This window comes from Theobroma umbraticum, unplaced genomic scaffold (genome assembly GCF_002168275.2).
Source record: "Theobroma umbraticum cultivar Fairchild unplaced genomic scaffold, ASM216827v3 scaffold_204.0, whole genome shotgun sequence".
In the NCBI taxonomy this organism is placed as follows: domain Eukaryota; kingdom Viridiplantae; phylum Streptophyta; class Magnoliopsida; order Malvales; family Malvaceae; genus Theobroma; species Theobroma umbraticum.
The window spans coordinates 1398283-1414241 of NW_018397267.1; the positions used below are offsets into that span (position 1 = coordinate 1398283).

Below are 15959 nucleotides of genomic sequence, written 5' to 3' on the forward strand. Positions count from 1 at the left end.
GCCCCATTGATAAAGTTTTGGCATTGGCAAAAATGTTCTATTTGCGTTGATTCAAGACTAAAATGTCACCCACGAATACATTTTCCGTCATAAAGGAAATTAAGAAAAGTGCTCTAGGAAAGTATGGTAACAAAGGAGTCAAAACTAAAATTCTCTGGTGCCAAATATTTAATTGAAATAATTTTCCAATTTGATGAAAGTGACAGTCACGCGCTACGGCTGCCACCAAAGATTTAACAATCATACATTATATTTTGGGACCATAAATTTCAGGTTCATCCATGCCCTTTTCTCTTCACTATTATATTCAAACCAAATATCAGCCGTCGATTAAACAAAGAATTTGGGTCCAAAACACTGACGTGGCAGTCAGATCAAACACCATCATCAACGTCATCATATACCCACAACCCTTTATTCAGAAGGAACAAAGAATTATTTTTTTAAAGAATTACCAAACAAATTAAATATTTATGTATTAATTTTAATACCAAGTATTAGTACTAAAGTTAACAGGAAAAAAAATTCGATTCAAAAATGCTTTTTCTCTCATTTGTCCAATCATTCCTTGAAATGTCAACCAAATTCTGGTGCACCGTTTCATATATAAATTAACACACCCTCCACCCACACTGGTAATCCTTTCATATATTAGAACGTTAACCCTTCAAGGAGAGAGAGAGAGAGGGAGAGAGCTCTCAAGCAAAGACAGGGAACACCAAGGGAAAAACACTGCTTATTTGACCATGGCAGAAGAGTTTCATGCCGGGATTTGTGGAGGGACATGGTGGAATTCGTCGAAAAGCATGTTTAGCGGCTGTTCTTCCCCGTGTTCTGCGGGGATTGCTGACATGGGAAGCTTCGGATCATGGGGTGCTGACACGGTGGACATCAAGGCGACAAGGTCTTGTGATCAGGAGTCTAACAACTCGGTTTCTGATAGCTCTATAGTTTTCCAGGGTGCTCATCAGAAGCCTCAGCAGGCTGATTCGGATAGTGGTGGCAGCAGTATTTTGATTGATTCTACTTTACAAATGATGGGTTTTGGCCTTTCTTCATCGACAACATCGGATTGGAACCAATCTTTGCTGTAAGTTTCGATGTGTTTGTATTATGATGATAACTGGTTTTAGTATTCATTTTTATTAATGATTTGATTAATTAAATGTGAATTTTAAAGGAAGACTGAAGACCTTATAGTCCAAAGCTTCAACCACAAGTTTAAAGGGAGAATATTTTAAGACTTTTTAGCTTCCCTGGTTAATAATTGTCATCTGGAAAAGGAAGTCAATATGATCAATCAATTAAATTCTTAATTATTAGCTAAAAATTCTCTACATCAATTGAATATATGCTTTTTGTTTTTGTCCTTGTGCCTGCAGTCGGAGTAATGGGAGAACTGAGAGTTACAGTTCAATTCTTCAAGAAGATATTAATTCAAGGTTGAGTCGTCGGCAAGAGACAGGCATGGATTCTTCTCAAATCCAAAAGGATTGGAGTCCGAAGAGCTATACAAGCCCCGGGGAAGATTCTTCCATTGCTACCTTCAAGCCGATCAATCAAGATTTCTCTGTAACCAAGTCCGGTGACAGTACACCAGCATGCCAGGGATTATCAGCTGGGTTTCCAATGGGTTCAGCATCGTACGGGTACCCATCAACAGTACTGCTACAAAGTTTGTTCGAAACTGATCCTCAACCTCAACAATCACTTCTCAACAACCGGTCAATCAACTACATGTCTGCCCCAGCCACTTACGGGGCAAACGCCAATGAATTATCATCACCTCCATGGCCAAAACTAGCTCCTTTCTTGAGGCCATCAATGCCAAAGCAGCAGCAGCCCAGCAGCTTGCACTTCTCCAACAACACACCCTTCTGGAACGCCTCTTCCACTGGCCTGAACGACGTTAAAGCCAGCTTTTTACCCTCACCGCAATCACAATTCCTTGCACAAACATTTGAGGAGAAACCTAATTGCCCCAGCCTGACTACAAAGGTAAATAAACAAAGTTTGATTACGCATATACAAACTATACTTCTTCTTCATCATGTTCATGCCTTGGATCCAGGGCTAGGGTTTCCGAGACAATTTTGATTCATTTATTTTATGTTATGGATTTTGGTATTACAGACGAATACTGAAGAAGTTCGAGACTCGATAAAGAAAGGAAGTAGTGAACCTCCATTCAAGAGGCCAAGAATTGAAACGCCATCGCCATTACCAACTTTCAAGGTACCACTATCTAAATCTTGACCCAAGTTCCTTTTACTGGTGGGCTCTTATCATTTATTAAAAAAAACTTAGATGATAAATTTAAACTAAGAAATTTTTTTATGTTCAGGTTCGGAAAGAGAAGCTAGGGGACCGAATCACTGCGCTCCAGCAATTGGTTTCACCTTTCGGAAAGGTGAATTTTTGGATTTTTCTTCTTTTTGATGTACTCGGAAGAGTATAATTGAGAGCTTTCTCTTACTTTTTATCTTGGCTTTTGGGTTAATGTGTACCTTACCCTTTTCTTTTTTTCAGACTGATACTGCTTCTGTTCTCCATGAAGCCATTGAATACATCAAGTTCCTCCATGACCAAGTAAATGTATGTTCCACTATCGTCTTCTTTTTAAATAAGATCAAATCAGTAAACACTAACATATTGTTTAGATGAAGACAAGCATACTATCTAGAGAGTTCTCAATATGGACTGAAAGATAATGTTATTTTTACGTAATTTCAGGTTTTAAGTACACCATATATGAAGCAGGCAGCAGCAGCTTCCATACAACAACAACAGGTATTAAAAAAAAAAAACAGACTTTGATGATAATAATAACTATATACCAATTATACTATTTGAATAAATAATGCAGTAATTGTCTCATTCTGATACTTGAAAACATGGTTGTGTACTTTGTTTTTGCAGAGTCCTGATAAGTTGATGGAGCCAGAAGGGCCAAAGCAAGATCTAAGAAGCCGGGGGCTGTGTCTGGTGCCGATCTCCAGCACATTCCCAGTTGCTAGCGAGACCACAGCTGACTTCTGGACGCCAACGTTTGGTGGAACTTTCAGGTAGAGAAGACAACTAAATAAAAGAAGCTAAAGGAGTTGTGTACAACAACTGTTAGCTAGTAGATTATATATGATTAATTATCAGAGCCCCTGCCATAACTTCAATTTTTAGAACAAAAAGAAAAAGTGAAGGAAACTTAGAAGGCTACAATTGCCTTGCTGTACCGGTCTTGAGAAAAAGCTAAAGAAAACAAAGAAAAAGAAGGTGAGGCTCCAAAGACGGACAGAGACGACGATGTGCTGGACTGCTGGCCCAGTACAAGCAGAATGATGTATAGCTAGCAAATGATTAGGAACCCAACCCTTTAAAAAGAACAAAAAACAAAAGGATAAGCATAGGTTTTTTCTTCTTCTTTTTTCAGTAAACTAAGTACTATTAACTACATTTGGAGGTGATATCAACAGGAACAAGTGCTAAATTCAGCGAAAATCGACATGAATTAACTCATACTACTTAGATTATTTCTATTTTTGTTTGTTGTTATAATCCATGTTGTTGATGTTAGTAGCTGAATTTAGCAGATGGGGTTTAACTTTAAGAGCCCTTTTTGTTCCTGTTGAGTATGTTGTATAGGGCAGCCACCCCCCCTTTCTTTATCATTTGTAAGAACAGAAGGAAAAAAAAAAAGAAGAAAATTAAATAAAAAAAGAGACTATATTATTTTGGAATTTCTTGTTGTTCAAAGAGTCGGAGTGAGTGGAGATCATTTGATTGAGTTTTCAACTTTTTCAGTGTTTTTTCTTTTTTACTTTAAAATAGTTTTGGAAATGTGCTAGTGGAAGTCAGAGGGCGGCCCACTGTTCCTGCTTTTAGGGTTTCTTCATTATTTGAATGAAAGAGAGAGAGAAAGAAAATTTTATCCCATTGAGGGGGCATGAAGCATGCTTTTGTATGGAGGAGTACTGGCCACACTAAGGGTGAAATATTTTCATTCATTTTTTTAATTCCATGTTGAAGATAAGGCAACAATGGGCAAGCTAGCTATGGGTTTTTTTATTATTATTATTGGTCTAATAAGAGGCAGGCAAAGATAATTAATGAGCTAGGATCCTTTTTGTGTTGTTGTGGGTACTAGATATACTTATGAAAGCTATTCATTTTATGTGACATTACGGTAATTGACTTGCTCCTAATAGTTGCAATTAAGAATTCTTTCATCACTTGCTAAAACTTGCTTAACACATAATCTCTTTGTAATCATTATATGCTAGCTCTACACTACTTTGGATTAGCATAACTTTTTCTTCAGTTTTGTGATGTGGGTTTTTCAACAACTTTAGCCTACATGAATAGGAGCAAAGCATAATGCAATAGTAAACCATTATTGTCGTTAAGGTAATAATATCTTTTGAGAAATTATAAAAACATCAAATGGAGTTTTCTTTTATATAATACACGAAAATTCATTTAATTTTGAGTTGTAACATGCACAATGAAATATAATCTTTTTTACATTATGAATTAAAAGTCTCGAATTTAATTATTAGAATTATCTTTTTAAAGATGATATGATCTTCAGTTTGTCTCCACTTCTAAACTATTGGTGTTTAGCTAAAACATGGATTTCGACTTCAAAACCAAAGAGTTTCTGATCAGATTCACATAGGAGATGGGTCACTGGTCTTCTTGTTTCCCTTTGGCAGCATAGGTTAGTGGAAAAAGGAAGAGGAATTTGACTTACAATTGTTGTCACATACCCTCTTGTGATTAGGTTGTAAAAGTGTATATATGATTTTGAATATCATTTGTGTCCTGCCAATTTGCCAAATAGATTTAAAAATCCTAACCCAAATTGAAATTAGATTAAAAAACTCTAGTTGGGGAAATGGCAAACCCAAAAGAGAGAAGAAAAGGAACAAGAACTAAGATAGTACTCATATTGGAGAAGATAACATAAACAATCTCATCTGTTAAAGACCAATACTGTAAATGTTTAAAGTAATAAATCAACTTCAAAGCCATCTTCTTTAACCTTTTGTACTTCATGTAGACACATGACAGATCACAGGAGAATCCATTAAACCAGCCATTTGAAGTCACTATTTCATCAAACTGTTGCTTTCAAGCAGATATATCCTAATTCCAAGACTTGGATATGAACAATAATTTATATATATCAGAGAACCGATTAAAGAAACTTAATCAATCAAGTATCCTAGACGCTCAAGGAAGCTTAAGGTTGAAGAATCGCCTGTGACAAGTGACTAATCATGAACAATAAAATAAAGTGCTTCAATTTGTTAAAAGAAAATTTTCTTTGATTGGTATGTCGTCTTTAACTTTTGGGTGACTTTTGAATTGATCGGCTGATGGGTATTATACCATGACTTAAAGCATCGGGATCAGTACCACTCTCGAGTACTCCATGGGAATTCAATTCTTGTTAATCTTTAATTTTTCTTCTTCTTCTTCTTCTTTTCTTCCTTAAGGTGTTACTTAATATACAAAGACAGAAACATGAAAAGGAATACTAAAAGGGTAGAGCATCAAGGCATCATTGGTTGATGTTAATAAAGTATGTGACTCCCTTATGATCTATCAACTTTAGCTATATACTTTGCCCTTTTTTCTTGTTTTGGCTAATCAAAGGAAAACTCAATAACAGGTGTCTTCTACTTCAAGTTTTTCTATTGGAAAGGGCCATTTCTTTTCGTTCTCCTTTGAATCTAATCTTTGTACACCATTTACGAATCAAACCCATATGGCTTATAGCCATCCAGGGAAGTTTTCGTTACACCATTACAGATTCTTTCAAGCTGTTGATGGGAAAAAAAAACGAAAAGAAAAGGGGTTTGTCGCCAACTTTTTCTTCTCTTGTTTTGTCAAGCTCTTTGACCTCTAGGAAATGTTCCCCATTTCAAAGGAGAGTTTGAGTCCTCCCCTAAGAATTTTCAGACTCCCAATTGCACCCAAAAAGGGGGATGGCATTGTTGTTCATGTCGAGAAAGTTGGCTTGTGAAAGTTTTGATCTAATTTATCATAGGAGTAGTCAAGATCGTTAAAATTCTGATAGCTTGTGAGTTCACACATTACACCATAAACAAAGAAGAGAAATGATTCCATGTTTGAATTCTCCATCCCAATATTTATTATCAAAGAAAAAAGAGATCGAAAATGGGCAAAGATATTAACAAGGACTTGATTTTCAATTCATTCATCACCCCTGCCCGAAAATGGAAAAAATGACCCCTCATCATGTCTCATCACTCTTTGGCTTCTGTTTGCATGGCAGCTTTCGATATGAGAATGGGCTGGAAGTTTCCTGTACGAAAAGGAAGCATCAGTAGTTATGTTACATTTTTAGGAGATGAGACCATACCTTATTGTCGTCAAGTGGCTTTGGACTGCTCCCATTCTGATAGATTTTGGATTTGGGCTTGCTTGATATTTGGGCAGCAATCAACACAGACTGTGTCCCAAAAGAGGCTCCGACTAAAAGAAGTAACGGACCAGTCAGTAAAGGATTAAGATAGGCCCAGGTTCTTGCTCATAACCTAGGTAGAAAATTTTTGGACAAGATTGTTGTGCAATCCAATCAGCTCGAGTTGATTTGACATGAGAGTTAAAACTTACTTAGAAGATTTGATTACACGTCAATCATGATCAAACAAAAATCCAGTTGGGTTCAGACTAGATCCCAGTAGCTTACTTAACTACTACATAAACAACTCTAAATATCTTTTAAGTCGAACCAATTAACAAATAAACTCGTTTATTCTCATAGTTACAAGCAATTGGTTAAGATGGGCAAATGGAGAGCATGATCCCTCTAGTTAGACACTGGACCGGCTGGACCAGCTACTCGGCTGTGATAGCATTATCTTGAAACAGGACCAAATGTTGCTTTAGATTCCGGGATAATCGAATGAGTTTCTAAGAGGAACGCGGGAATCATTTGGTCCACAGGAGAAAGTCATGGTCCATGTTATGCAGGTGGCATACCAGGAACCTGTCGTTTGAAAGTTTTTTGTATGACCTTGCAATCGGCCAATGTGAAATCATTGATGCATGCTTTGAATCTAAGTAAAATCCGAATGATCATGAAGGCAACTTGCACCTCAAAGCATGGATTGTGGATTCTAAAGGTTTAAGTAAAATACGAATTCCAGTAGATTTCTCCTGATTTCATTATAGCAATAGGGAAGGAATTTTGCTATTGTCAATATGGCAAATGACAAACGTTTAAATCAATGAAAAGTTTCGTCATTAATAAGATGCTAGTGTCTTGAAGAAACACTGTAAGTTTGTGACAGCAAATCCATCCCAGCGAAGCTTATATTATTCTATGGAGACCAAAGAGCTGGAACAAGTAAAATGTAAAGAAAGAAAAAGGAAAAAAGGAAACATGTTTATAGAGCTGAATACTAGTAGCTTCACGAGTGAAAATCAAGCTGTTCCCTTGAGCTTCTTTGCAATGCCAGCGAAGTACTTGCCCTGGTGGAAAGCCTGCGCTAGCTCCAGCTCAGATGGCTGCCTCGAGCCATCCCCAGCAAAAGTTCCTGCACCATAAGGGCTTCCACCCTTGACATTCTCCATCTCAAACATACCAGCACCAAATGTATATCCAATGGGCACAAAGATCATTCCATGGTGAACAAGTTGAGTGATTGCAGTTAAGCTGCAAATTTTTCCAATAAGACAAAACATTAAAAGAATTAATAGAACTTTTTTGGAATTGCTATTTAGTAATACTTTCTATAAATTACAATGCAAATATATACTCACGGGGTAGTCTCTTGTCCACCTCCTTGGGAGCCAGTGCTGTAGAAAATTCCAGCAGGTTTGCCTGCAAGCTCTTGGGTTCTCCATAGACCACCAGTTGCATCCATGAACGCTTTAAACTGTGCAGCCATCATCCCAAATCTAGTGGGAAAGCCAAAAAGAACACCATCAGCCTCAGCAAGCTCATTGGGTGTAATGCAAGGTGCATCAGCCTTTGGTGGTGCGCCCATCTTTCCAAGGACTTCCTCTGGTAGTGTTTCAGGTACCTAATTTAAAATCCAACAAATCCATGAATCAGTAACAGAATCCCTAAATAGTTGACTGTAAACTCTCTACCATGTAAACATGTGTACTAGTCAATTGATCCTGTCTTAACTCAAAAATGCTTATTTCAATATTACAAGGCAAAAATTCCAAAATTTCTTCATTGCATATCAATCTGAACTTGAATTCAAGAAGATAACATTGTGAAGATAATCAGACCTGCCAGAGTTTGACTTCTACTCCCTCAACAGATGCAGCTCCTTTCTTAATCTCTTGTGCCAGCTTCTCAACATGTCCATACATGGAGTAGTAACTGCAGCAAAGACCCAAGTAGTTTTTTAAAGTTACTACACAAAAAAAGGTAAACTAATACTTTTGGTAGGTATGTATCCTAACAATGCAACAGTTTTGCAAGACTGTATCCAGGAAAATCATCGATCAAAGCCAATTACAAGAGTGGGAGAGACAGTTGCACGGTGCAAATGCATTTTAAAGTGCTTAATGGGATAACCCTGTCAGCAAGGGAAGACAATTTGGGTGATTTGTTTTCTATGTTGGCACGCATAAAACTAGTTCTGCCACATCGACAGCACAATACATATATAAGTAATTTGTTTGTAGATGAAAAAAAAGGAAAAGGTAATCTTGAAACACTGTTACAAGCTTATCTGTAAGCATTGGAAGCCATGAAAATGAAAGCCACTTCAAAATTATATGCACAAAAGGAAACTGGACTACAATAATAATGGGTGATGGGGCCACATGCTTCAAAAGAAAAGAGCTGGCAGTTTTCTCCTAATGATAATTTCAATGGTTGGTCATGTTTCACTATCACTTTATTTGGTTTGTTGCTAATTCACAGCATAATGCCCCATTAAAATCCTCAATCTCTTTGATTTTGCAATTCTTACTTTGATGATTGAATCGACTTACTCATATTATGTAAATTATGTACTGTACACATCAACATAGATTAACGAATGAAGAAGAAAACATTAACTTTTAGTCTCATGGAGACTCCATCAAAAGTACACCAAAAATGCACAAAGGAGCCTTTTCCCATTGTTTTCTGGATTGGGTAAATAAACATTTTTCACGTGTAAAGAATTAACCAAACACCTATCCACATAAGAGAACAGATTAATCAGTTTCTACCGTAGTGTTCTTTCTGTTTCCCCTATGTTTGGTTCTGATTAAGGTTGGATCGTAGGAAAACTAAAGAAGGGAGGAACATCTCAGTCTTCATTACCATCAAATAAAAGAAACATTCTGGATTATCATAAGAAAATCTTGTAAAGACAGCGGGATTGGCAAAGGAAAAAGATTGAATTTGTTTCTGTAAGATGCAAATGCAGATTCAGCATATCTATAAACAACATCAAATCTTTTGAAACCAATTTATTTCATGGTTTTTATTTGAGATAACTGATCTCTCACTTTCAGAAAAATATCATTAAACAAAACAATACACAGCTGGAAACTCCATTTAACTGAGAAAAGAAGAGAGTAAGATGAAGGAACAAAAAGAATTCAAACAATTTTAACAGATTTATTCACTAAAAAGACCGAACCCCAGATTATCTAATTCACAAGAAAAGTAGAAACTTCATAACCTGATGTCTAAATGCGCAAGAAAGAATGCATGGCAGAGCAAGGGCAAGAAACAGAGCAAAAGATTCAACTCCAGCTACAAAAAAATTAAAAAAAAAAACTGAGCAACCCAAGAAGAAACAAGATTAGAATGCTTACACAATGTAGACTTTGGTGGCCATGTTCTTTGTGGGTTAACTTGTTTGATGCTTTTGAAGGCAAAGGAGAAACTTGTTTGTTGTGGTTAACGAAAATGTTCTGTTTTAGGCAGAGGAGGAGGAACGAACAGAGGAAGGGAGCGCTTTATTTATAGTGACGTTCTAGATTTTGGGACAATTCTTTTCTCGTGGTTTACGGGGCTAATTTTCTGGGGGTCGACAATTCTTTTTATTATTATTATTTATCTTTTTCTTCCATGTGATTTGTAATTTTATATATATATATATTAAGTATTTTTATAGTTATTATAAAATATAATCAAGTCCAATTAGAAATATCCTAAGATCTGCCAAACAATTAGTATTAATTAAAGACTTGGCAACCTACAAGTTGTAGTCACAAATTAATATTTTAATCTCCTAAATAAATGTAATGAGATATGTCATGTACACGTATTGATTGCTTATAAGATTTTATTTATTCTACTTCTACTAAAACATAAAACAAATATTTTATTTGTTAAATTAAGAATATTTTAGATTTATTAATTTCTCTATTTATTATTAATTAAATTTAAGATTGATTCTTGTCTTAAAATTTTAATATAATATTAAATTACGTACTCTTATAATACATTGATTCTTTCTATAATTTTCTTTTCATTAATTCATGTCATAAGATAAGTTTGTAATTTCTATTCACTAAAAAAATTTCATTTATCTATTAAATTAGAAATATCCTGAACATATAAATCGTTATACGAATCTTTTTATTACAGAAATGTGAATATGAATCATACAATTCTGCAGTTTTTCCTTTTAGGGATGAAAAAGAGAGAGAAGGAGAAAGACAGAGAGAGGAAGAACTATTGGTCTAGTAACAACAGACAACTGGTCAGTTCTTTTATTAAAGGGAACACCAACCTCTTTCACCATCACCCATGGCAGTGGCAACCTTGTACCTCTTTTCCCCAATCAACCAGCTCATCTGATAGGGAAAGCATACAATTTTAAGTCACGAGGAAAAATTTAAAACTATTTTGTAACTCTGCAGGAACATTGTATCACATCCTGATACATTATTTTATGTCAATGACCTGGCATCTTATGTTAAATTTTTACAGAAAAGATCCGTTGTTTCTGGACATGTGTTGGGGTTGATGCATCGGATCTGATATATCGGTTAGAGGGTCAAGGGCATTGACTTTGTGTATTATCACAGCTTCAGAATTGTGGAGGTCTTGGGATGGTTATTATCTGGTGCAACACGTCATGGCAAATTTGCTTGCAAACTTTGGCTTGTAATTTTCCAAAACAAATAAGATTGTACCAGCTGTGTGTTGAATTTAGAATGGGAAATCGCCGTAATGACTGGTCTTGACTTTTATCCAGCGAGGAAAGGGGAAGAGATTTGTAACAGCTTTCCAGTTGAATTCTAAGAGGAGATTGGTTTCTCACTCGACAATTTATGACTAGAATCATAGCTAGCCTGGCTAATTAATTACATCTTTTTAATGCTTATCCTGTCAAATCGAATGGTTTGTTTCAAATTTGGCAAGTAAATCAAATGGAATATCATTCTGGGTAAGTAAATCATGGTTTCCATATTTCAATTTTAGTGATTTCTGTAACCAAAAAGGAAGACAGAGCTGTTGCCAAACTTGCCATAAACTGTTGGATAAGAATCAATTGATAATTGAAACAAAGGACAACAATGAAGAAGATCGAGTTTCAGAAGTAATTTGCTTCAATAAGAATGGTTCTGATATTTATTGCCATAGGAATAAGAAAATAAGAATAATGTAACAGCTTTCTGATATTTATGGGATTCAATTCTGACTAGTTCACAATCTTTTTTATTTAAAAGAATAAGATTCAAACCTTTTGCCTTCCAAATCAACACTTCTGGGGTTTCTCAGAAAGAAGAATAGACTTGTAATTTATATTATATGCAGTGTAGAATGGGAAGTCATAGCCAACCTTCAAACGGTCTAGAATAGGGAGCTCATACCAAGTCATAGCCACCACATTTATGTAACTTTCTTGTTTTCCTATCTCAAAAGGAATTGCCAAGTCAAATAATATATCAGTATGACAGGATCATGGCACAATCCAACCTCCTTAACCAAGAAAAAAAGAAACAGAAGTTTATAATGTTAGAAGCTAAGACTAAGCTTGGATTGGGCTGTTGCTGTTATGATGATTCCAGGCGGCTGCTAAGTTCCGCACCAACTCCCATACTTTTCTTTCTCCCATTTTGTCTTTGGCTTTCCAAGACTTCTGTAAACTAAATTGATTAATTGCAACTAAACAAATAAAGATGTCATCAGGATGTAATTTTCTCATGGTGTCATGTGTTGGTTAGAGATTTTCCTCATTGTCGCTTTGTCTCTAAGAGGGATCTAAACAGGCATCGAGGGCCTTTGTCTTGAAGCATGCTTTTGATATTCTTAATACCAAACGCTCCCATCACGCCTGTCAAATTTCATCCCATTTACGCACTTGTATTATACTCCTAATAGCCATTATTACAATCCCCCCATACTTCTAATTATTGTTATCATCCATCATCCTTTCCATCTTACTACAATATTCCTCTTCTCCCTTTGCATGCACTCTTTTTCTTCTTTTGAGTGAGGTTTATGATTGCGTTTTCCTCTCTTGTTTTGCACTTCTTTTCATGTTAGATGAGATCATGAAGACCACCATTTTCAAATCTTACAACAACTCCTAGCTGCCAGTCCCCATAGCCCAATGATAAACTTGCATTCCTTTTTGTTGTATGCGAGCCCCTTTCTATGGCAAGTATGAAGAAGAATATATATATATATATATATAGGGAATTAAAACCCATTTTCCTTTGCGAATTAATGTTTGATCAAATTCTACCCCAAGTGATTAACACCTTGACCATGGAACTGGTGGGGAGAATAGCACGTGCCAAGACTGTCTCCCTGGGCCTCACCTACCAAATATGTTGAGTTAGGAGAGACATCATGGCTTTTTGGCTATGCTCCAGGAGTCATTCTAGAGGATGGCCCTTGTCCTTTGGGGGATCCGAATTCCAACAGAAGAGTATTTGCTCGTAATTAAGGGAGGGAGAGAGACCAAACGTCTAATCAGATCTTTCTTTTCTTTTATTTGGTTATGTTTTTTGCTTCAACCCTAAACCCCAAAGACCTCACAACCTTCTTCTACTTCACCATCATGGCTATAAACAAATTGGCCTTTTTGGTGGTTAGGATGGTATTGGGCTTTGGAGATGACAGCATTTGTGGAAGCTTTCTTGCTTCCTAGTTGGCATCACCACTAAAAACACTTTGCATATAAATCAACCTCTCTTCCTTGTGAAAAAAAAAAAGGGGGGGAAAGTAGTATATAGTGTGGCTGGTGAACCACCATTGATGAAACTGCACTAGTCAAAAGAGGTTGATGTTGAAGTCCACACTTTCTGTTAAGACCTGATGGCCCCAATCCAGTTATTCATGGTAGGGATGATTAACGCATTAGGTGCCCCATAGGCCTAAACTCCTTTTCTGTCCCTGCCTATTTGCTTGCCATTTTTCATTTCACTTTTACTTTTCATTTCTTCGAAACGCAACTTCTTCCAAGCCCAAAGAAGAAAGATGCATGTCATGCTTCTCGTCATTGACCTCTTAGGCCCAAAAGACTAACCAAGTGGCCTTCGTTGGTTGTCATAAGAACAAGACACACCCATCAGGCAAGCTACCCAAGATCAACAAAGATAGGAGGGGCTAGCTGCTAAGCATGGTCAGAACTTGTTTTGGTCTGGGTCAGAAAAAGAAAAGGCAGGCAAGATTTGCGCCCTCTTCTGCTCCTCTAGTGCTGCCTCAAGAGGAGGCAGTAATGAGTAGATGGATCTCCGATCTCATTGGAAGCGCCTAGGAATTTTCTCCTTCTTTATTTTATTTCACTCTGATCTGTTCCTCTCTTTCTTGGATGATTCGGTGTTTGTTTACTCAGGCTATGTCCCCATCAAGCAAAAGTAAAAGAAAGAAAAAGAGAAAAAGTACCGCTTGCTGGACCGCCAAATACAACAATAAAAATATAAAATGCAGAAAGTAAAGCACATGCTTTGCTTCCTTCAGCAGACATTTCACTTCGATTTGATGCCTTTCTTTCTCCAATTACTTTAACACGCATGCTTCGACAAAACTCCCCAAACATGTTCTCCATTATTTTCACTTTACAAAAGTAACAAAATGATAGTTATTTCCAGTCACAGTCCTGTTTCAAACCCCCAAATCAGTCGGCACAAAGACAAACATACGCATCCAGAAAGTTGTTCTTTGTATGGGAAGAACGCTAGAAAGAGAAAGATCAGTAGCGGGCAACCAGACCAACACCACGGATATAGACCACACAGTAGTATATACTTCTTATCATAGGCCCCTTCACATAACGAAATCAAGTCAAATTTGGCTTTAACGAAACAGCCTCGTATTAATTGAATTTAATTAGCTGCAGTGCATTCCGCACTCAACCAGGAAGAATCAAACAATAAAAAACCTACCAAGTTACCAACTACGCACGGCCTGCCTACCTAACGGTATGTTTAAACATCCATGAGGTGTGGATATGAAATGTCATGTCTGTCACATATGATTTTTGGGCACAATGTATCTGCATGCTGAATATAGAATGCAGGCAGAAATGAAGGCATCAGTTGTAAAGCTGTGTCTCACGAATATTTCATCCAACTGTTTGTTGTTGTGCACTTCCATAGGCCCCTATAAACGGCTATGAACTTACACATCATGCACTGTCGGACTACGAAAATCAATCATAAGATGTTAACGAAATAAATTGCTGGCAAAACAAAGGTAAAGTGAAATACATTAATCATTGCAATTTCAAAACAAGCAAATCATTTGGAAAAAACCACTTTCACCAGGCAAACAAAACCAATGTCCATACTCAAAAGGTTAGAAAGAAAGTTTAAGTTGCATAGTGAAAAATGAGAAATATTTAGGATCACAAGAGGTAAAGAGGAATGGGGTTTGCTCAATTCAAGGTTTCACAGGCACTTTTAATAGGTTCTCAACCTACGGACCATTTTCAAGAATTGCAACTCAAAGTTTCCATATCTACATAAGCGGCAAACTCATCATGAAGCTTTAGCCTACAACAAATCAGTTCATTACAATTTAAATGGCATTCAACCTATATCAACTCAAAGTTTCAAGCATGCCATGCCTGGCCAAGTTAGAGAGTGTGTGATCCATAATAAAGGTACCATATACCCTTAAACCAAAAATCGAGCTGCTCCAGTCTGCTAGGGCATCTCAGCCAAACTCATAAAGCCAGACAGCCAAATTAACCTAACACCTAACTGATATGGCAATTTAAGATACAAGCTTTGCAAAGACCACAGTGGTTAATTCACTCAGCCTTCCTAGTTCCTTCCTAGCTCAAAACATGTACAGAAACTATTCTGGGCATTACAAATGTTACAAATCCATTCTATTTATACTCTAAACCAAGATCAGATCAGCTTCTCTTCTTATACCAACAAGAAAAGTCTCAAGGTACAATTTTGGCTGCAGTGTAATCTTCATAATCCACCAAAAGTTATCATTTGAGACAACTTACAACCCAAATGTTGAATTCAAAAAACATATGCAATAATAGACCAGTTATCCCTGTATTTTCCTTTTTTAGCATTGAAAACATCTTCATTATAGTCATGTAAACGATCATGGCATCAGCAAATGAATATAACAAGTACAAAAAATATCTATTACATCTCATTCAAATTTATTTCATATTCAAATCAGTAAAACATGCAAAATGAGAAAATAAAACACCAAGATAAAATTTTGATCAGATCAAAGTATCCCATCACCAACGTTCAATGTCTGAGGGCTTCAACAATGTGCTTCAGACAAAAGCAGCTCGCGGTACAAAGTATACAATGAAACAGATGTTCTTCTGAAATTTCCATATAGCTTATAATCCAGAAACTTTTAACTCTCAATGACACAGCCAGAGGCATCATTAACATTTTAAAGGTTAGTAAAAGGGGGAAATACTGCATTTTGTTGCATTAAATTCCTGACGAACACATAGCAACTAAATGAGGCAAAGGTTCTACAGATGAGCAAATCAATTGAATCAGAAAACAATCACAATCATAAC

General features: G+C 36.5%; 2 protein-coding genes across 2 annotated transcripts; one reads left to right on the forward strand and one right to left on the reverse strand.

Moving 5' to 3' along the window:
- Window positions 1–624: 624 nt before the first annotated feature.
- LOC110423932 (transcription factor bHLH112-like) lies at window positions 625–3734 on the forward strand. The gene is made up of 7 exons (XM_021438367.2): window positions 625–1090; window positions 1383–1998; window positions 2134–2235; window positions 2345–2410; window positions 2530–2595; window positions 2734–2790; window positions 2920–3734. The coding sequence occupies exons 1-7, from the start codon at window positions 747–749 to the stop codon at window positions 3067–3069; spliced, it is 1401 nt and encodes a 466-aa protein (XP_021294042.1). The 5' UTR covers window positions 625–746; the 3' UTR covers window positions 3070–3734.
- Window positions 3735–7247: 3513 nt separating this feature from the next.
- Window positions 7248–9979, reverse strand: LOC110424601 (putative NAD(P)H dehydrogenase (quinone) FQR1-like 1). Its single transcript, XM_021439203.2, has 4 exons — window positions 9802–9979; window positions 8272–8365; window positions 7792–8054; window positions 7248–7684 (listed from the first exon to the last, which is right to left on the reverse strand). Exons 1-4 carry the CDS (start codon window positions 9822–9824, stop codon window positions 7453–7455), a joined length of 612 nt encoding a protein of 203 aa, XP_021294878.1. The 5' UTR covers window positions 9825–9979; the 3' UTR covers window positions 7248–7452.
- Between the last annotated feature and the right edge of the window lie 5980 nt (window positions 9980–15959).